The sequence below is a fragment of the Balaenoptera borealis genome, assembly GCF_965194805.1.
Source record: "Balaenoptera borealis genome assembly, chromosome: 5".
In the NCBI taxonomy this organism is placed as follows: domain Eukaryota; kingdom Metazoa; phylum Chordata; class Mammalia; order Artiodactyla; family Balaenopteridae; genus Balaenoptera; species Balaenoptera borealis.
The window spans coordinates 110,095,425-110,119,191 of NC_138862.1; the positions used below are offsets into that span (position 1 = coordinate 110,095,425).

Below are 23,767 nucleotides of genomic sequence, written 5' to 3' on the forward strand. Positions count from 1 at the left end.
GTGATGCCCGTATCCAGATTTTGACTCACATAGAATCACAGTGCTGGAAGGGAACTTAGAAATCCCCTAGTTCATTTTCTCAAGCTTCCATGAATTGTGGAAGAATAAACAAAGGCTTTGGATTGAGTTTAAATCCTGGCTCTAAATCCTGGCTCTGCCACTCTAGTTGTGTGATCTTAAATTGTGACTGTAACCTCTCCTGATGTGGTTATAACTAATTCCCTTGGGGGTCGTTATGAGGATTAAATGAGATGAAACATCTGTGTAAAGCTCTTGCACAAGCAGGAATTCAATAGTCAGTGGAGATTACTTCTACACCCTGACTTCAGTCTCTACCATGGAATTTGCACCAAATCATTGTCTGCTCTGTGCCTCAACACCACCAGAAACCATAATTCACTCCTTCCCCAGCAGGCGTTTCCATTTTCAGACAGCGCTCAGCATTAGGAAGTTTTTCCTTTAGTTGAGCCAACATCTCTCTCCCCGTGGTTTTTAACCATTGGTTTTGGCTCTGTCTACTGGAGCAAGAGAACAAATCTATGAGTCCTGGGGTCATTTAGGCCTGGGAGACTATATAGTGGAGTAGAGAAGGGATCCCAGTGACAGGCCAGCTCGAGATTTACATTGTGCCATGATTATAAATTCTAAGAGGGAGTAAATGCCAGATAACTTGGGAGAAAAACCATCAAACATGACTTTCTGTGACTGTGATTCTCAGGCCACTAAGAGGAGAAGGAGAGAGGTCAACCTGAATTTCTCAAGGGGATACCGAAACTAGGGTACCAGGAAACAGAAAGTTTGCTAAGAAAGTTTGCAGGAAGCCATTTAAATTACATAAAGTCCACATAGAAGACTAGCCCCAGTGTGGGGTCTGTGGGATTTATTGCACTGGGTATAGGACTGATCATTTGCCTCAAGGCAAAACAATTATGTTTATACTCAATGCACGGAGTTATTTTGGCTCTCTCAAAATAAATTTCTGGATTGTTTGGGGGAAAGGATACCGATAATCATTTAGGAACATGATAGAACTGTTCAGATGTGTTGCTAGCAGATTACAAAAGACAAGGAGAGCCTGAGGTCCCTCAGAAAAAAGAGCAGATGTTCTTCTGAATTGCAGGTACTTGTGTTCACTTGCCTCCTGGTAGCCATTTAGATACATCACAGGTGTCTCAAAGAAACTGTCTGAACCAGAGATCTTGATACAATCCCCTCCCCACCTGTTCCTTCCTCAATGCTCCCCATCTCAGGACACAGTACCGTCACCCATCGAGTTATTCAGGTCAGTAACTGGGGTAATCACCTTTCATACTTCTGTCTCCCTTACCCTCCACACCTAATCCAGCACCAAGTCCTGTTCATTTTGCCCCCAAAAGATGCATCGAATCCATCCATTTCTCTACACCTCTACTTCCACCATCCTAGTTGTGGTCACCACCACCTCCTGAGTGGCCTCCTTACTTCTATTCCTGCCTCTCTCCAACACCTGATACACAGCAGTGTTCTTCACAAACTATAAATTGGATTATTTTATTCCTTCTTAGTGGTTTTTCAATGCATTAGTATAAAATCCAAACTCCCAAACATGATCTTCTACAGGACCACCATCAGCCCATATGACACCTTTGTGTAAATCAACAAAGCATGTCTTCCTTAGATGAACACAGCCTTGGGGAGGGCACAAGACTTGGTGAGCGGAGCCCAGGCCGGATTCCAGCTCCCTTCTCTCCCTTGGCCTGTGCTATTAGTCACGATGCAACCTGAACACCATGTATGGCAGCCCTGGACTTCTCCAACCTGACTTTTACTGCTTTTCCCATTTGATTACTGTGCTCCAGCCACACTGGAATAGATAAGTCAGAAACACATGAAAGGAGGAAATCAAATGCAAAACATTCGGAAAACTTCAAGAGTTAATAGCCCACAAGATACCATGACACTACTTAAAAAAAAGAGTAAACAAACATTTTTTGAGAAACTCAAGAAAAATTTGTGCTGAGGTACTAAAATATCAAGTGTTCAAAAAAGTTTCCTTGTGTGGTTAGTTGGTAGAGCCAAAGAGTGATTTTAGGATAAAAAGACATATTTCAAAATATGGATACAAATTAAGAGAACAAGGATGTACATAAACTATGTGGGACAGGACAAACTAAATTCGATGACAGAAGGACTTGAGAAGAACTTTTAAAAACAGAAGTTCTTTAAATTTATTATGGGGAAGAGGCCATGTAGCAAATCAGCAGAGTCCCTTGATGAAGAGGAAACAAAGGAAGCGTTCAGGGAAGGAAAGGGAGTGGCTGACTGGTTGAATGAGAAGAATGTTCGCTTCTACCTGAGTCAGGAAGAAAGGAGATCTTCTTGCCCCTGAACTGTTCCTTGGAGTGAACTAGTGTAGGTAAGGGGAAGGGGAAAAAGGAAGGAATAGATGGAGGGTGGGAAAGAAAAAGCACTGTAGATAAAAAGGAGAAGAGTGATTTACTATTACTGATTTGATTTTTAATTTGCACAACCTGAGAAAGAGAAGCAAAGTGATGAGCTTCAGGTGAGATTTCTAAACATTTAAGGAAGGTGCAGTGGGAAGCCAAAAGCCATCTGAATGTGTTGACTCCGTAGCACAGAGAGATGACACCACTGGTTCCTTCATGATCTGAAGAGTCTGAACAAAGTGATGAGCCCACAAACAATGATTTGCTTAAGCTGGTATACTGTCATTGAAAAGATGGATTCATACCAAACTGTCATGTTTACGTTTTTGACATGTTGATAAGAGCTGTTTGTTTAAAATATCTCAGATGGCAGGACTTATGTTTATGCAAAATAAATGAATTAGGTGATGGTGCATACATATATTATGAACTGCTTTATACAATAACTAATAGTACTTTTGAAAACCATGAAAAAATTCTAATCTCTAAAAAACAGCATGAATAATATATGAGTTCAAGAGTTACACAAAGTAAAATCAATTATTGTCTGTGTACACATTCCAGATTTTAATTCATCCATATCTTCCTCTAGCTCAAACTCTGTCTCCTCCCTGAAGGCCTTCTGATGACTCCAGGGCATTCTGAGTATGTTGTTTTTTAATTCCTTTTGTATTTGTTGTTGAAATGCATAATTGGAGTTTTATAATATTTGTGTCTAATACTAGTGTGCAAAATGCTATCTTTTCACTAATTATTTTCCAAGTGAGATCTTTGTGGTTGATTTTGATATCACTTTCTAACTTTTCATGGAGCCAAACACCAAATATAATCACTTATTACTTTGATGATCCCTTTAAAACCAAGGGAGTTTCTGATGTCAAAGTAGAAATCAAACCACTTGTTTATATTTGATGTACATATATCATTAAAGAAAATATATCTCCTAAAAATAAATTATTATACTATTTTCTAAAAGTTTAAAAACAAATACTGGTTGAAAACTAATACTTCAGATTATTTCTAAATTAACCACTGAATAAATATATTATAAAAGTAGATGACTATTCAAATAGTAGGCTTTGTATTGTAGTAAGAAAATACAAATGCTAAGGAGTCAGACTATGCACTGAAGTCCTGCCAAGAACTGAGTAAACTGAGGGCGGAAGGAGAGAATGTTCACCAAGTAACTTAAACAGGCTAGGTGGTATGGTACAGGGCCCTTTTCATCTACTAACTCATTTAATTCTTACAACAACCCTGGAAAGAACATACAATAATTATTATTCCCACTGTCTACAGTAAGAAATAGTCTCAGAGAAATTAAGTGCCTTCACCAAGATCTTAGAGCTACTATGAGGTGGAGAGGGCTGCACACTCAGGTGTCTCTGGTGGACTCCGTAGCTCAGCGTGGTGAGTTTTTCCACACAGCTGTCTCCCTACACGTCTACATGGCATAGTGGTTAAGGGCATGGACTTGGTATTTATTTAGTTTCAAAATATTGGGGGATTTTTTCCCAGATAACTTTCTGTTAATGAATTCTAATTTGATTCCATTGTGGTTAGAGAAAATACTTTGTATGGCTTGAATCCTTTTAAATTTATTGAGACATATTTACTCCCAGTATATGATCTACTTTAATAAATGTCCCATGTGCACTTGAGAAGAATGTGTATTCTGCTGTTAAATGGAGAATTCTATACATATCAATTAGGTCATATTTGGTAATAGTGTTTACTGTATCTCTTCAAAATAAATTATTATACTATTTTCCATAGTTTATATCCTTAATGAGTTTTCTGGATATTTTTCTATCAATTATTGAGAGAGGGCTATTGACATCTCTGACTCTAATTATAGGTTTGTCTATTTCTCCTTGCAGTTCTATCATTTTTTGCTTAATTTTTAAGTTCTGTTACTAGGTGAAAAACCATTTAGGATTATTATGTCTTCTTGGTGAACCAATCCTTTTATCATTATGAAATGACCTTCTTTATCTTTGGTAATATTCTAAATATTCTGATTTCTTTCTCTGAAATCTATTTTGATTGTAATGTAACTACTTTAGCTTCTTTTGATTTGTTCTAGCATATCTTTTTTCCATCCATTACTTTTAACCTATTTTTAAAAATATTTCTTTATATAAAAGTACATTTCTTATAGGCAACATATAGTAGAGTCTTGCATTTTTATCCAACATGAAAATCTCTGTCTTTTAATGGGGGTATTTAGACTAGGGCTTGGCAAACCGTGGTCCACAGACTAAATTCAGCCATGCCCATTTATTTGCAAATCATCTATGCCTGCTTTTAAGCTACAATGGTGGAGTGGAGTGGTTGCAACAGAGGCTGTATGTTCCACAAACCAAAAATATTTTATTTACTAATTGGACCTTTATAGAAAAAGTTTGCTGACCCTGGTTTAGATCATTTATATTTCATTTGATTATTAATATGTTTAGCTTTAAATCTATCTTGCTGTGCATTTTCTATTTGGCCCATCTCATTTTTTTCCCCTTTTTCTGTCTTCTTTTGGATTATTTTTTAAATTCAATTTTATCTCCTTTGCTGGTTTATTAGCTGTAACTCTTTGTTTTTCTATTTTTGCGGTTGGTTTAGAGTTTATAGAATATATTTTTAACTTATTGCAATCTATCTTCTTGTGATATATCACTTCATATATTGTATAAGAATCTAAATATTCTCACCACCACTACCAAAACAACAAAGGTAATTATGTGACATGAAGGATATGTTAACTAACCCTATTGTAGTAATTATTTTGCAACATATATATGTGTGTGTCAGATTATCACGTTGTACATACTAAACTTACAGTGTCACATGTCAATTACATCTCTATAAGCCTGGAGGAAAAAGGGGGCTGTGATGGTTGGTTGATGGATAAAACTAAAATGAAAGGACCCCTTCTTCCTTTCCTTAGATCTCCTGCCATTGTTCCGTACTCACCAACCCCAAGCAAAAGTCAGAGGGTCCAGGAACTATTACTTTCATCCATTCAATTCAGGCTTTGGGGATAGAAAGCAGGGTTTCAAGGGTGTAGAGTGGCCAGAGTGGGGCAAATGAAAGGAATCTGGCTCAACCCATGAGGCAGATGGAGAAATCCTCAGAGAAGGGTAATCTGCCAGGAAGGTATCCCCAGAAGGGTCCACTGTATTTCCCAGCTCATTGTCAGTTTGCCTACCCATTGCCCTATCTCTTGGCCCATCTTTTAACTGGAAACTTCAGGGGATATTTGTTATTTTCTTTCTTTTTTTTTTTTTTTTTAGGGATTCATTCTTCCCCTATTGTCAGTCAATATGGTTGAGTGGGAATCTGTCCTGCAAGGGTGAGCATGTGACCCAGGTCCGAATGAATCAACATGCCCAGTCTTGCCAGCTGTGGTGATTGGTCCAAGACTAAGCACATGATTCAGTTAGAATCTGACAGCCACAGTGAGTTTTTTGCTAAGAATGCAGAAAAGAGATGGGAGGAGCTACTGTTCCCTTTTTGCCATCAGGAGGGACAACTCTGAGTCTGAAAATGAAACCAATCTGGCAGAAAACTAGCTTGACAGCCCTGAATCCAGCTGTGCCTAAAGGTAGCCCACCACTGAACTTTACAGTTACGAGAGCCAATAAATTATACTTTCACTTAAAAGAAGAAAAAAAAGAATTTCACAATAGTATACTTCCATCTCTCCCTTCCCAGCTATTGTGATATTGTTGTCATATATTTTGCTTCTACATGTTATAAATCTCATATTAGATTATTAATATTTTTGTTTAAATAGTCCATTATAATTTAAAGAAATTTAAATGATAAAAATATCATATTTATCCATATTGTTACCAATTCTGGTGTTCTACATTCCTTTGTATAGATCCATATTTCCATCTGGTATAATTTTCCTTCTGAATAAAGGACTTCTTTTAACATTTCTTTTTTTTTTTAAATTAATTAATTAATTTATTTTTTATTTTATGGCTGTGTTGGGTCCTCGCCTCCGTGCAAGGGCTTTCTCCAGTTGTGGCAAGCGGGGGCCACTCTTCATCACGGTGTGCGGGCCTCTCATTATCGCGGCCTCTCTTGTTGCGGAGCACAGTCTCCAGACGCACAGGCTCAGTAATTGTGGCTCACGGGCCCAGCTGCTCCACGGCATGTGGGATCTTCCCAGACCAGGGCTCAAACCCGTGTCCCCTGCACTGGCAGGCAGACTCTCAACCACTGCGCCACCAGGGAAGCCCTTAACATTTCTTATAGTGTGGGTGTGCTAGTGATACATTTTTTCTGGTTTTTTCATTCTGAAAAGATCTTTATTTCACCCTCATGTTTGAAAAATATTTTCACTTTGTATAGAATTCTAAGTTGACAGCTCCCACCACCACCCCCTCACCCCTGCCCCACCCTCCTTCTTTCAATACTTTCGGTCCCACTGTCTTCTTGCTTATATTGTTTATGATTAAAAAAAAAAAATCTGCTCTCATCCTTATCTTTGTTCCTCATATATGTCTTTTATTCTCTGATTGCTTTTAAGATTTTCTTTTTATTAATATTTTTGAGCAATTGGATTATAATGCTTGAGGTGTGCTGAGCTTCTTGAATATGCTTGAGGTTTGCTGAGCTTCTTGAATCTGTGGGTTTATAATTTTCATTGAATTTTGGGTTTTTTAGCTGTTATTTCTTCAAATATTTTTTCTGTCCTCTCTTTCCTGTCCTTTGAGGAGTCCAGTTATACATATATTAGGCCACTTGAATTTGTCTCACAGCTCACTGATGCCCTTTTTTTGTTCTGAGTCTCTTTTCTATTTTATTTCATTGCATAGTTTCTATTGCTGTGTCTTCAGTTTAACTAATCTCTTCTTCTGGAATGTTTAATCTGCCATTAGTCCCATCCAGTATACTTTTCATCTCAGACAATTGTAGTTTTCATCTCTATAAATTCAGTTTAGGTCTTTTTTATATCTTCCACATCTCTGCTTAACATGGTCAATTTTTCCTCTAGTTTTTGGACATATGGAATACAGTTATCATAACTGTTTTAATGTCCTTGCCTGCTAATTCTAACATCTGTGCCTTTCTGAGTCAATTTTTATTTGTTGATTTTTCTTCTCATTATGAGTCCTATTTTCTTGTTTCCATGCAGGGCAATTTTTGATTGGATGCTAGACATTGTGAATTTTATCTTGTTAAATGCTGGATATTTTTGTATTCTTATAAATATTCTTGAACTCTCTTCTGGGATGTAGTTAAGTTTCTTGGAATCAGCTTGATTTTTTAAAATGCCTTCCTTTTAAAATTTGTTGAGCAGGACCAGCTCAGCATTTAGTCTAGGGCTAATTATTCCCTACTACTGATGCAAGACCCTTCTGAGAACTCTACCTAGTACCCTATGAATTATAGGTTTTCCAGTCTGGCTGGTGAGAACAGGCATTATTATTGGCCTTGTGTAAGCATTTGGTACTCTTATCTCTGATCCTTTCAGATGGTCTCCCTTGCTCTGGGTAGTTTCCCCATTTATATGCACTGAGCATACATATAATTAATGGGGATTCTTTGTAGACATCTAATATTCTTTCTCTGTGCAGCTGTCTCCTGAGAACACTATCCTGTGAATTCTAGCCACTTAGATTCCCTGGACTCTTCATAAGGTCTCCTCAACTCAGAGAATCTGCCAAACTCCACCTGGATTCCCACTCCCTGTACCATGGCCTTAAATTTATTTCAAGGCACTAAGTTAGGGCAATCACAGGGGTTATCTTGTTTGTCTCTTATCTCCAAGAATCACTGTCTTTCATTGCCTGATGTCCAGTGTCTTGAAACCATTGTTTCTATCTTTTCTCCAGTGTTTTGGTTGTTTCAGGAAGGAGGGTAAATCTGGTTCCTGTTAGTCCACCTAAGCCAAATACAGACATTTTGGACTTTGTATTAGCTCTCATTTTTGAAGGGGGTGAGGGTGTTGTATCAGTTCTCATTTCCTGGCTATATAACCTTGGCAAATTACCTAACTTCTCTGAGCTTTATTTTTTTCCATGTGCAAATGGGAATAATAATGTTAGAATGATTAAAATTATATTGATGAAAAGCATTTAGCACAAGGCTTGGCATATAGTAAACACTCTAATAATAGAGACTATTTTTATTATGTAGATTAAGGGTTTAAATCAGATGATCTTTGCAGGCTATTCCAGACCTAAAATTTTATGATTTTATTATTCAATTTTGAAAATTACATGGCATAATTTTAAAAATTAAATTGTACCATCAATATTCATTTTAACCATACATTAATTACATATAAATGAAAACTGATATTTTTTAAATGACGACTTTATCTCTGTCAAATTGTATTTTACAAGTTGTCTTTTTTAATTCCATTAACAGTACACTGAGGTACATTAGGAATTATTAGGCCATTTGGCTCTTCCATTTTAAAGAAGAATTTGAGATTTTTTTTGCCTCACCTTTCAATGCTGGAATTATTTCTTGAAGTAAACTTTTTCTCCCTGAGTTTTCACTATCAATCCATTTGCTTAGTCAGGAAGTAAGGTTTTGTTTGTTTTAACTACTGGTTTCTCAAAACACTATGTACTGTTTAAAATGAGGTCAATAGTATAATTCTAAGATGTTCCATAATGTGATATCTTAGTAATAATCTAAGAAAATATTTGGTTGGAATTTGTTTATGACACTATAAAGTGATAGTCAATAGGTGACTATCACTTATTGTAAGCAGTCTGGCTGTGGGAAATTTTTTAATTACAACATTTTAACTGAAAAGTAACAACACTGCATTTGGAACCAATTTAAAACGTTCAGCATGCACATTAATTTGCTTTCTTCACATCAAAGCAATACTTGAAATAAACAAAAATCCATGATAATTAGTAAATACTCAGTTATTTTAAAATGTGCCATCCTTGTTGCATAGCAACTATTGATTCTATTATGTGCTTTTTACATACTCTAAAATAATTAAGCAAGGGCATAAATTGCTATCTACTTTTTTTGACTGTTAAAAGCATTTAATTATGAAGTTTATCCTAATATGTGTATTATACATTTGTAAAGGGAACATTTCATTCCTATGCAAAGACACAATGACCCAAGAAAGAGATGACAATGTCATATTAGTGATTCTCCTTTCTCATGAGGACTTTCAGGGAACTTTTAATTCATAGTCTCAATAACTAACACAGCCAAGCGTAATTATCATTCGTTGGCTTTACTGGTCTGGATCTTGATTTACTGCTAAGCTAAATTATAAGATTTATTAACAAAAAGTCATGTCCTCTCAAAAGAATGAAATGTCCATTTATATTAAAGAAAATTACACAGGCCAAAATACATCTATGATATAATTAATTTATTAGAAAGATATCATGGTTTTAATAAGAACTTAGAGAATCTCACATATGTTTATTTTCATCAACAAATTAACTTAGCATAAAGCAAGAACATATAGTTTTATATGGTCAGATGCTAACACTAACTTGGTCTGCATGCTGTGTTAGCACCTCAGGGATAGGGCACAGTAAGCAGCAGTACTAGAGTGGATCATGAATGCAGAGACTTCTTTTCCAGTGGATTATATCTGAAGGTCATTGGTGGGGTGTGACCAAAGAGATGAGGAACTTCTACATAAGCAAAGGCAGGAAAGTTCATTTTGTCAATCTAAGAGGAGCTCAGGAGTTTGAGGGAAAGGAAGGATCTGTGAATCTTCATCTGCATTTCACTAATTCCATCAGTGAAATTTCTTTTATTTTTTCAAAGATTTATTTATTTTTTATTTATTTATTTTATTTCTTTTTGGCTGCGTTGGGTCTTAGTTGCGGCACGCAGGATCTTTTTTGAGGCATGCGGGATATTCATTGTGGTGTGCGGGCTTCTCTCTAGTTGTGGCACGCAGGTTTTCTCTTCTCTAGTTGTGGTGAGCAGGCTCCAGGGGGCATGGGCTCTGTAGTTGTGGTGCACAGGCTCCAGAGCGTGTGGGCTCTGTAGTTTGCAGCAAGCGGGCTCTACTTGAGGCATGTGAGCTCAGTAGTTGTGGCATGTGGGCTTAGTTGCCCCGCAGCACGTGGGATCTTAGTTCCCTGACCAGGGATCAAACCCGCATCCCCCTGCATTGTAAGGTGGATTCTTGACCACCAGGGAAGTATCCATCAGTGAAATTTCTGACTCAAAAGATGGGATGTTTATAATATCTCTTTATACGTATTGCCAAGCTGCCCTCCAAAAGGGTGTGTAATTTCCAGTCCCTTAAAGAGTAAGAATGAAAGACTATCTCACTAGACCTTCACCACAAGACAAAGTTGAAGCAGTAAAAAATAATCTCTCCTTGCTTTAGTTTGAATTTTTTTGATTGCTAGATAGGTGGATCATCTTTTCATATTTTTAAACATGGATTGGTAAGGGTAGGGGAAGTGAATAAGGACAGACTAACCAATTGAGTACACCAAGGCTAAAAAAAATAGAAGGAATTAAAGAAGTGTGGGCTTTAGAGAAGAAGGAGAAGAAAAAGCCTATGCTGGAGGTTCAGAGTCAAGATGATGGTGTGGGAAGATGCAGAGTTCGCATCTCCCCTCAACTAGGGTGCCTGCCGGATGCTGGTGGGGGACCCTGATGCCCAGGGAGATGGGAAGAATGCCCAAGCACACTGGTAGGATGTGGGGCGACTGAGGGGGGAGGAGAAGTGGAGCCTGGACAGGACCGGCGCCCCTGAGGGGTGACTGAGAGGCAGGAGAGGGAGGGGTTCCCATGCCTGGAGGGACCCTCAGGGGCTCAGATCAGAGGGGGAGCGGGCCCAGCATTTCCCCTGCCCAATCAGCCATGGAAGTCTGCCCAGCTCTCGGGCTGGGTCCTACACCCTCAGTGGTCCCCTCTGGGCCAGGTTGGTCCTGGGGGCATAGGAGGGAGGCCAGGAGAGAACAGGAGAGGCAGTCGAGAGGGGCCCTCCAGGACCAGAGGATCAGGAAATGAGCAGAGGACGTTTGCCCCGCCCACTCGGGCACTGGGAGCCAGCTGAGCTCCCAGACTGGTCCCACGCCCTCCAAAGCACCCTCCAGGACTCATGGGTCCTGGGGGCATAGGAAGGAGGGCGGGAGATCAGGAGAGGCAGGTGGGAGGGGACCTCCAGACTGGAGGAACAGTAGAGGAGCAGAGGGCATTTGCACCACCCACTGGAGCCCAGGAAGCCTGCTGGGCTCCCAGATGGGGCCCCCCCACCCTCTGAGACCAGAGGCAGGAGGCATGCCTGGGCCCCTTCTGTTCTGTTGAGACTAAGTCCCCCTTCCCACAACCCCCCCACCCACCCGCCACCTTTTCCGGCCCTTTGGGTCCTAAGCATAGGGCCCGCCCACTGCCCAAACTTCACCCCTGCTTAGGCCCCGCCCTCCACAGCCAAGGCTTTTCCACTTTTTTTTTCCCTCCTCCTCTTTTTTTACTATTGTGGTTCTGTTTTACCTTCCAGTTGTTGTTTCATTTATATTTTTATTTTTATATTTTTTTCTAACATAGCTGTTAGTTTCCTATTCTAATTTCAGTTTTTACTTTGTTATTGTTCTCCTTTTTTTTTTTTTGCTGCCCTGAATGGCTTGCAGGATCATGGTTCACGAGCCAGGAGTCGGGCCTGAGCTCCCGTGGTGGGAGCCCCGAGTCCGAACCACTGGACTAAAAGAGAACCTCAGACACCAGGGAATATTCATCGGAGTAAGGTCTCCCAGAGGTCCTCATCGCAGCACCAAGACCCAGCTCTACCCAACAGCCTAGAAACTGCAGTGTTGGAAGCCACAGGCCAAACAACCAGTAAGACAGGAACACAATCCCATTCATTAAAAAAAAGGAAAAAAAGTGAGACAGCAAAAAAATATGTCATAGAAGAAGGAGCAAGGTAAAAACCTACAAGACCGAATAAATGAAGAGGAAATAGGCAATCTACCTGAAAAAGAATTCAGAGTAATGATAGTAAAGACGATCCAGAATCTCAGAAATAGAATGGAGGCACAGATTGAGAAAATACAAGAAATGTTTAAAAAAGATCTAGAAGAACTAAAGAACAAACAAACAAAGATGAACAACAAAATAACTGAAATGAAAAATACACCAGAAGGAATCAATAACAGAATAACTGAGGCAGAAGAACGAATACTTGTGCTGGAAGACAAAATGGTGGAAATAACTGCCGAGGAGCAGAATAAAGAAAAAAAAAAGATAAGAATTGAAGACAATCGCAGAGACTTCTGGGACAACACTACGTGTACCAACATTCAAATTATAGGGGTCCCAGAAGAAGAAGAGAAAAAGAAACGGTCTGAGAAAATATAAGAAGAGATTATAGAGCAAAACTTCCCTAACATGGGAAAGGAAAGAGTCACCCAAGTCAGGAAGCACAGAGAGTCCCATACAGGATAAACCCTAGGAGAAACACACCAAGACACATATTAATCAAACTAACAAAAATTAAATTCAAAGAAAAAATATTAAAAGCAGCAAGTGAAAAGCAAAAAATAACATACAAAGGAATCTCCATAAGGTTATCAGCTGATTTTTCAGGAGAAACTCTGCAGGCCACAAGGGAGTGGCAGGATATACTTAAAGTGATGAAAGAGAAAAACCTACAACCATACCCAGCAAGGATCTCATTCAGATTTGACAGAGAAATCAAAAGCTTTACAGACAGGCAAAAGCTAAGAGAATTCAGGACCACCAAACCAGCTTTACAACAAAGGCTATAAAGAAACTTCTCTAGGCTGGAAACACAAGAGAAGAAAAAGACCCACAAAAACAAACCCCAAACAATTAAGAAAATGGTAATAGGAACATACATATCGACAATAACCTTGAATGTAAATGGATTAAATGCCCCAACCAAAAGACACAGACTGGCTGAATGAATACAGAAACAAGACCCATATATATGCTGTCTACAAGAAACCCACTTCAGACCTAGGGACACATACAGACTGAAAGTGAAGGGATGGAAAAAGATATTCCATGCAAATGGAAATCAAAAGAAAGCTGGAGTAGCAATACTCGTATCAGATAAAATAGACTTTAAAATAAAGACTGTTACAAGAGATAAGGAAGGACACTACATAATGATCAAGGGATCAATCCAAGAAGAAGATATAACAATTATAAATGTTTATGCACCCAACATAGGAGCACCTCAATACATAAGGCAAATGCTAACAACCATAAAAGGAGAAATCGACGGTAACACAATAATAGTAGGGGACTTTAACACCCCACTTACACCAACGGACAGATCATCCAAACAGAAAATAAATGAGGAAACGCAAGCTTTAAATGACACAATAGACCAGATAGATTTAATTGATATTTATAGAACATTCTACCCGAAAGTGGAAGAATACACTTTCTTCTCAAGTGTACACAGAACATTCTCCAGGATAGATCACATCTTGGGTCACAAATCAAGCTTCGGAAAATTTAACAAAATTGAAATTGTACCAAGCATCTTTTCTGACCACAACATTATGGGATTGGAAATCAATTACAGGAAAAAACCTGTAAAAACCACAAATACATGGAGGCTAAACAGTGAGCTACTAAGTAACTAAGAGATCACTGGAGAAATCAAAGAAGAAATAAAAAAATACATAGAAAGAAATGACAACAAAAACACAATAACCCAAAACCTATGGACACAGCAAAAGCAGTTCTAAGAGGGAAGTTTATAGCAATTCAATCTCACCTCAAGGCACAAGACAAATCTCAAATAAACAATCTAACCCTACACCAAAAGCAAATAGAGAAAGAAGAACAAAGAAAACCCAAAGTCAGTAGAAGGAAAGAAATCATAAAAATCAGAGCAGAAATAAATGAAATAGAAACAAAGAAAACAATAGCAAAGATCAATAAAACTAAAAGTTGGCTCCTTGAGAAGATAAACAAAACTGATATAGCCTTAGCCAGACTCATCAAGAAAAAAAGGGAGAGGACGCAAATCAATAAAATTAGAAATGAAAAAGGAGAAATGACAACTGACATCATAGAAATACAAAGGATTATAAGAGACTACTACAAACAACTATATGCCAATAAAATGGACAACCTTGAAAAAATGGACAAATTCTTGGAAAGGTACAATTTTCCAAGACTGAACCAGGAAGAATTAGAAAATATAAAGAGACCTATCTCAAGTAATGAAATTGAAACTGTAATTAAAAATCTTCCAACAAACAAAAGTCCAGGACCAGATGGCTCCACAGGTGAATTCTATCAAACATTTAGAGAAGAGCTAACACCCATCCTTCTCAAATTCTTCCAAAAAATTGCAGAGGAAGGAACACTCCCAAACTCATTCTATGAGGACACCATCACCCTGATACCAAAACCAGACAAAGATATCACATAAAAAAGAACATTACAGACCAATATCACTGATGAACATAGATGCAAAAATCATGAACAAAACACTAGCAAACAGAATCCAACAACATATTAAAAGGATCATACACCATGATCAAGTGGGATTTATCCCAGGGTTGCAAGGATTCTTCAATATATGCAAATCAATCAATGTGATACACCATATTAACAAATTTAGGAATAAAAAAACATATGATCATCTCAATAGATGCAGAAAAATCTTTTGACAAAATTCAACACCGATTCATGATAAAAACTCTCCAGAAAATGGGCATAGAGGGAAGCTACCTCAACATAATAGAGGCCATGTTATGACTAACCCACAGCAAACGTCATTCTCAATGGTGAAAAACTGAAAGCATTTCCACTAAGATCAGGAACAAGACAAGGATGTGCACTCTTGCCACTCTTATTCAACATAGTTTTGGAAGTCCTAGCTACGGCAATCAGAGAAGAAAAAGAAATAAAAGGAATCCAAATTAGAAAAGAAGAAGTAAAACTGTCACTATTTGCAGATGACATGATACTACTATACATAGAAAATCCTAAAGATGTCACCGGAAAACTACTAGAACTAATCAATGAATTTGGTAAGGTTGCAGGATACAAAATTAATGCACAGTAATCTGTGGCGCTCCTATACACTAACAAGGAAAAAGCAGAAAGAGAAATTAAGGAAACAATCCCATTTACCATTGCAACAAAAAGAACAAAATACCTAGGAATAAACCTACCTAAGGAGGCAAAAGACTTGTACTCAGAAAACTATAAAACATTGATGAAAGAAATCAAAGATGACATAAACAGATGGAGAGATATACCATGTTCTTGGATTGGAAGAATCAATATTGTGAAATGACTATACTACCCAAAGCAATCTACAGATTCAATGCAATCCCTATCAAACTACCAATGGCATTCTTCACAGAATTAGAACAAAAAGTTTACTATTCGTGTGGAAACACAAAAGACTCCGAATAGCCAAAGCAATCTTGAGAAAGAAAAACGGAGCTGGAGGAATCAGGCTTCCTGACTTCAAGCTATACTACAAAGCTACAGTAATCAAGACAGTATGGTACTGGCACAAAAACTGAAATATAGATCCATGGTACAAGATAGAATGCCCTGAGATAAACACACACACACATATGGTCACCTAATTTATGACAAAGGAGGCAAGAACATACAATGGAGAAAAGACAGCCTCTTCAATAAGTGGTGCTGGGAAAGCTGGACAGCTACATGTAAAAGAATGAAATTAGAACACCACCTAACACCATATACAAAACTAAACCCGAAATGGATTAAAGACTTAAATGTAAGATGATACACTATAAATCTCTTAGAGGAAAACATAGGAAAAACACTCTTTGACATAAACCACAGCAAGATCTTTTTTGACCCACCTCCTAGAGTAATGGGAATAAAAACAAACATAAACAAATGGGAACTAATTAAACTTAAAAGCTTTTGCACAGCAAAGGAAACCATAAACAAGATGAAAAGAGAACCCTCAGAATGGGAGAAAATATTTGCAAATGAAACAACAGACAAAGGATTAATCTCCAAAATATACGAACAGCTCATGGAGCTCAATATCAAAAAAACAAACAACCCAATCCAAAAATGGGCGGAAGACCTAAATAGACATTTCACCAAAGAAGACATACAGATGGCCAAGAGGCACATGAAAAGATGCTCAACATCACTAATTATTAGAGAAATGCAAATCAAAACTGCAATGAGGTATCACCTTACACCGGTCAGAACGGCCATTATCAAAAAATCTAGAAAAAGGGTGTGGTGAAAAAGGAACCCTCCTGCACTGTTGGTGGGAATGTAAATTGATACAACCACTACGGAGAACAGTATGGAGGTTCCTTAAAAAACTAAAAATAGAATTACCATATGAGCCAGCAATCCCACTGCTGGGCATATACCCTGAGAAAACCATAATTCAAGAAGAGACATGTACCACAATGTTCATTGCAGTACTATTTACAATAGCCAGAACATGGAACCAAGTCAGAAAGAGTAAAACAGATACCGTATGCTAACACATATATATGGAATCTAAAAAAAAAAAAAAAAGATACTTATGAACCTAGTGGCAGGGCAGGAATAAAGACGCAGACATAGAGAGTGGACTTGAGGATATGGGGGGGAGGGAGGGGGAAGCTGGGGTGTAGTGAGAGTAGCATCGACATATATACACTACAGAATGTAAAATAATTAGCTAGTGCGAAGCAGCAGCATAGCACAGGGAGATCAGCTTGGTGCTTTGTGATGACCTAGAGAGGTGGGATGGGGGGGGAGGGAGGCTTAAGGGGGAGGGGTTGTGGGGATGTATGTGTGCATGTGTCTGATTCACTTTGTTGTACGACAGAGACTAACACAGTATTGTGAAGCAATTATACTGCAATAAAGATCTATAATAAAAAGAAGCCTATGCTATAAAATAAAACAAAAGAATGAGACACTTAGAGCAACTTTAGTCCATATTCTCAAATTTTAATTGTTGCCCATATGGAACTGTTGCTATAGAGATCATTTTTGTTATAGCCTGAATGTGCTGTCCCCAAAGGATAAGGGAAGGGGGATTGATTTATAGAGGGCCAGACTGGTTGAGTGTGGCCAACTGTGTGAAGACTGGAAATGAAAGTGACAAATTTAATTAACCTGAGCCAGCAACAATACCTAAAGGATTTCATCTGTGGATGGCAGAGTGGGGAATTCCAGGTGGAGACATTAGTTTGAAGGTGGCCACCAACTGTTGCTTGAGGTTACAAGTTATAAGGTCTAGTCACCAAGGAGAAGCATCTGATGATAACCAAATAGGTTGTTGGCACTTCAAACAATCTGAATTTCAGTAGCCAGCTCTAGTTCTAGATGCACATGTAAGACATAATCAGAAAACCAAGACAGAAGGCTAGAGCTAGGATTAGGTACTGGTGGGGGAAAGAAACAGCTTGGAAGGTTTCAGCACAGTATGCATGATAAAGCCAAGGGATCAATCAAAAAGTATGAGAAGTTTATGACAGGGAGATGATGTCTATAGCCTCAATGACTAGAGCTGTGCAAGGCCTGAGAAGGCAGGGACCAACAATTTTAAAAGTATGATTTGTATTCTCTAAAATTATGAAAGCAATACACACTCATTGTTGAAAGTTTGAAAAATATAGAAAAGTCCAAAGACAAAAGTCAATGCAATTTTTTCATACTCTAAAAGCAAACATCTTCTTTGTAAATAGTGAACTAAATACTATTCATTTTATTTGCCAAAAGTTTATAACTGAATAATTTTAAGTCATCGTTCATTCTCTTGTATTATCTTCTTAAAAGCAGAGAAATCATAAGAATGAATTAATATTCCCTGCTTTTAAGGATGTAGTCAAATGCAGATTCCGTCATTTTATGGGGAAAAGGGTAAATATTTAAAAGTAAAAATTATGCTTTTACATAAGAACTAACAGCTATCTTAATCTTATAAGATTTCAAATTCTCTTCTTATGTTTTAACTTCCTACTTGTCTAATATTTTGTAAAAAACATATATTGTAAGCACGTTTGGTCTAGGAAATTCCAGAAAGAATCAAAGGTGTGCATAGAAGCAAAGAAACCTATCTGAAGTAGTCTGGCAAATGGACAGAATTTTTGAAAAACAAATTAAGACACATGCTGCTGAAAGCCACATTATTGTTACCTTCTCCCTCCAGTTATCACCGTCCAGCAGCTTCTGTCTAAGGGTTTCCTGCAACTGCTCGATGCTTTTCTGATGTGAAATCAGCATCAATTCCCTGAAAACCATAAACACAACAAATGAGTCAAGACACACCCTTAACACCCTTCTTAAATTACAGTTCGTGCCTCAGGGATTATTTCACAATTCAGTCTGTTTATTCTTCTCTTTAGAAATATATATATACATATGTGTGTGTGTGTACTGCTACTACATACTATTTTAACTGTTGTTAACAGCAATTTATAAAAACACTGGCAACAAGGTAAGTATTTTCTCAGGCTTAATTTTTGCTTAATAAGTAATATTATTATTTTTGCATGAAATAGTAACAACATATGTGTAGTCACAAATATAATAAAATACTATACATTGTGGTTCTAAAGTTTATGACTAAATTCTAACACTAGGTAATATTTTGTTTCTTTAAAAGAGGAAAATGTGCTGGGATATGACACAAAATCAGCACGTTTGTGGTTCCTGCTAGACTTATTTTTCTTTTATTTATCTCAAGTGCTAATAGGAACAGACTGAATTAAGTAGAGGGTAATATCTAAGATGTGGTATAGTACAAAACATACTAGAAAATAGGAGAGAAAACACAAAGAACATTTTAATATTTTAATCCACGTAATTGGATCTTTTTTTAATAAATTTATTTATTTATCTTTGGCTGTGTTGGGTCTTCACTGCTGCACGTGAGCTTTCTCTAGTTGTGGCTAGTGGGGGCTACTCTTCGTTGTGGTGCGCGGGCTTCTCATTGCGGTTGCGGAGCAACCGCTCTAGGTGTGTGGGCTTCAGTAGTTGTGGCACGCAGGCTCAGTAGTTGTGGCACACGAGATTAGTTGCTCCGCAGCATGTGGCATCTTCCCATGTCCCCTGCATTGGCAGGAGGTGGATTCTTAACCACTGTGCCACCAGAGAACTCCCCACGTAATTGGGTCTTAAAGCTAAGTTTGTGACCCTCTGGGTAGAAGTAAGTGTGGGAGATTCATGAGAACGTTTCTCCAGGGACCCTGAAGTTAAGACTTTAAATAGCACAAGTAGTGGCAAAAGTATGCCTGTTGATCAGGGAGTCCCTCCACCCCCTTCTATAATCATCATAACCCTTCTTATTTTCTGGGTAGGTGATTCTTTTCCATTGCTTATTCCTCTTTCTAATCCCTTTGTTTTCCATCATCACCCTCTTCCCTTTAGTTCTGACCCCTTTTCTCAAACTTGTGACTTTCATTTATAACTGCCTGTTAGACATCTCCACCCTGATGAGCCATCAACACCAAAGATTCCACACATCAAAAAACAAATTCATCTTCATCTCCAATGGTCTTGCCTTTCCTTTTGACTTCTGAAACCTTCAACAGTCACAATCTGTAGCTTGAAATCCCTGAGTCATCTCTGACTTTTCCTTCTTCTTGTTCTACCACATCCATTCAGTAACAAGTTCTATGTATTCTGCTCCTTGGTGCACCTCGAACTATTTCCTCCCTTCCTTTATGACTACTAACAGTTAAGGTTCTTGACTTTATTTCCCACCAAGAGTATTGTAATAGACTGTCAATCTATCTTGATCTCTATTCTCATCTCACTCTTACAGTATTATTAAACATTTTTTAATAAAAATAGTGCCTACATTTCTAGGCTAGAAAATTTTAAGGTCATGAACATAAAGACACATCAACTTGGTAGCCAGGATTATGAATATTATTTGAGGGAAAATGATTGAAAAGAACAAAACTCCCCAGACTTTTTTTTCAGAACTGTGTCAGACTAGGTACTTCGACAACTTTCCTACTGAAAATAAGTAAAGTTTTTTTTTCACTTATAAAAAAAATCTTAAAATTCATCAGTGATCTGGACAAAAAGTTAGGAAGATGCAGGAAACACAAATCAAGAGAAAGGACAGAAAAAGGTTATCAGTGGAAAACTAGTGAAATTTGAATAAAGTCTATAGGTTAGTTAATTGTATTATATCCATATTAATTTCTTAGTTTTTACATATGTTCCATGGTTATGAAAAATGGACCAGAGGGAAACAAATTCTCTGTACTGTCTCTGTAACTTTTCTTTAAATACAAAATTATTCCAAACTAATGGTTTAAAAAAATGGAGTAAAAGGAAGAATCCCAACAATAAGTAGAGCATTGAAACCAACTCTCACCTTGAAGGTACTTTCCAAATCTGATGTACTTGAGCATTAAATTTCACAGCCATGAAGGGCACTGGAGTCAGGAGAGAAAGGAAGAGCTTGAGAGGAAACTCACCTGCATGAAACTGCATCTCAAAGAGTGACACATGCAGTATGCATTTTTGTCATACTGTATGTCAGAATATGAAATTCTCACCCAGTATGTGTAAAATACAAATAACATCCCCTCTCAAGGAACAAAAAAGAAATTTCCGGCTTTGAAGTTTGGTGCTAGGTAGAGGGGAAAATACAAATCTCCCACAAGAATTTATAAACACATGCCAATCCCAGTGCAGGTTTGTATCCTGAATTCACACTACCTGAGTGGTCCAAAAAGCTTCATATTGAGGAGATATCTTACAACGGTGTTAGGATAACCTTGCCTCCAGCTGCCTAGTAGGAAGAACACCAATATGTTTGGGAGAAACCTATCTTCAACTTGAAACTCAGAGAATTCCTACAGATAAAAATTCAAGACCTATGAGACCATAATTTTAAGAATCCCAAAATTATTTTTTTTTAAAGCTAGTAAGAGGAAGAATGAGCAGACACAAATGATAACATAATCAAAGCCACAAATTCTAAAGTATTTTCAGATATTGAATATAAATAAGGATGTACAATACGTTGGAAGAAATAAAAGATTAATTTAAATGACTAATGAAATCTGAAACGAACCAATCAAACTTGTAGAAATGAAGTATATAATAACTGAGATGAAAAACTCAGTAGATGGTCCGATAGCAGATTATTCACAGCTAAAAATGAAGTAATAAACTGAAAGGGAGATTCAAAGAAATTATACAGGGTGCAGTACATGATGTCAAAAATATGTAAAATATAAAAGAGGTTGGGGCCTTGGAACCTCGGCTCACACAGAGTTCTACCTTTCGCCACCTCCCTGTCTCCCCAGGATGGTTCTCAACCTTTTGCTCCCTGACGCTTGCCTAGCATCTGCTGTCATCCTCTGCTTCAGTGGGCACAGGCATGGGGAATGTTGCGTCTGCCATGTGTGTCCTTTTGGCTGAGTCTGGGGCAGGGCCTTGGGTGCCTGTGAGAGCGTGCATCCATGCTACGATTTCTCCATGCCCCAGGGAGCACAAGATTCAATAGCAAACAAACAAAAACAGACCCTGACAAGTTGAGAGAAAGACGGTGAAGGAAAGGAAAAAGCTTCTTTCTTTTTTTGAAGGGGCTCCACGTTTTCATTTTACACTGGGCCTGAAAATTATGTAGCTAGCCCTGTATGTAAGTACTTGTAAATAAATATCATCTGTATAAAATATTAGTTTTGACTGTGTGTGATCAGTGGGGCTAACAAAAGGATAGAACTAGAACACTAGACAAAAATGTAGAATATAGGATGGCAACTATCAGGGCTCCAGTGTTATTCAAGAGAAGTTTGAGATATTCAAGAGAAGTTTGCGTTATTCAAGAGAAGTTTGAGATATTAATTTTAGACTTCATTAAGCATGCATGGTAAAATCTCAGAAGTAACCACTAAAAGAATAGAATATGCCATTAGAAGAAGATGCACTAAGAAAATAAAAGAAACTCCAACAATGTTGCCCCCGCCCAAGGCCCAAAAGGAGAAAAGAGTGTAGAAAAAGAGAGAGAACTATTGATAGAAAACTTAAAATAACAATCATAGTAATGGCAAATAAACTAAACTCATGAGTTAAGAGAAACAGCCTTGATAAAAACAAGCCCTAACCCTAACCCTAACCCTACATATTGGGTTAAGTAAAATATATTAATTAAGATAACTTTTACCTATTTATTTTTACTCTTCTAATATGGCAATTAAAATTTTTAAAGTGACATATGTGGCTTACATTATACTTCTACTGAATAGCACTGTTATAATCCATATTCTACGAAAACAAAGAAACGTCAGTAACAAAAGATAAATGTCTCCATGTATTTGGAACTTTTCAAAAATGTGTTTCTTAATAACTCTTGGGTCAAATAAAAAATCATAACTGATACTTCAAAATACTTAGACTTGAACAATAATGAAATTTCTACACATCAAAATTTATGAAATATAGCTAAGCAGAAAAGATAAATAAATTGTGGTATACTTCAGAGTATAATACAGATGAAGAAATGAATGATTTTCAGCTACATGTAACATCATGGACAAAAATCCCAGGGACATAATCTTGAGCGCAAAGAATAAATCACTGAGTAATATATATAGTATAATTTTATTTCTATGTAGAAAAAATATATGCAAAATCTAATTTATTTTTAGGAATACAAACATACGTGGTAAAATTATAGAGTGAAGCAAAGGAATAACAGGTGTTTTCTGTAGGTCTTTGTGGATGCTCTTTATCAGTTTGAGGAAGTTCCCATCTCTTCCTAGTTTGCTGAGAACCACAAAATGCAGGTTGGTGGTTACCTCTGAGCAAGGATGCCATGTGGTGGAATAAGGAGAAGCACCAAGGGACTTCAGCGCTAATGGTAAGGCTCTTTTTCCTAAACTGAGCATTCATTGTATTGTAGTTCTTCATACTTTATACCTATCTAAACCTTTTATGTAACTACTCAGTATTTATAAAAACAATTAATGTTAAAGCCTGAGCATAGAGTATAACGGGCATCTGGAGAAAAGAGAATTAAAGGCAAAGACCAAGGAGAGGGAAATGGCAAGTGAACAGAAGGGTGGAGTTTACTGCCCACTATGCACACTATGGACAAGGCAGTACCTGGAGAGACAGAGGTGAATGAGGGCACGGTCCCTGTCCAAATGGTGCTCAAAAGCCAGCAATGTTGTAAAAGGAAGATTTATCTTTTAAAATGTGAGGCGAACCTAGCAGGTTCTGATGCTTGCTAAGCAGTCTCTAGGCTGGAGAAAGGAAGTGAAGCAGAAGGAACAAAGAATGAGGACAGTAAAAGTGGGATAACATTAAAACCTCAATTCTGGGCTTTCCTGGTGGCGCAGTGGTTGGGAGTCAGCCTGCCAATGCAGGGGATACGGGTTCAATCCCTGGCCCGGGAAGATCCCACATGCCGCGGAGCA

General features: G+C 37.8%; 1 protein-coding gene across 1 annotated transcript in view; it reads right to left on the reverse strand.

Annotated features, from left to right (window-relative positions):
- The window catches only part of LEKR1 (leucine, glutamate and lysine rich 1), a 309,852-nt gene that overhangs the window by 76,561 nt on the left and 209,524 nt on the right, over positions 1-23,767 (reverse strand). Inside the window, exon 10 of the mRNA XM_082394543.1 lies at positions 18,519-18,612. Within this exon, the coding sequence (XP_082250669.1) occupies positions 18,519-18,612 (94 nt within the window). The remainder of the gene's footprint in view (positions 1-18,518; positions 18,613-23,767) is intronic.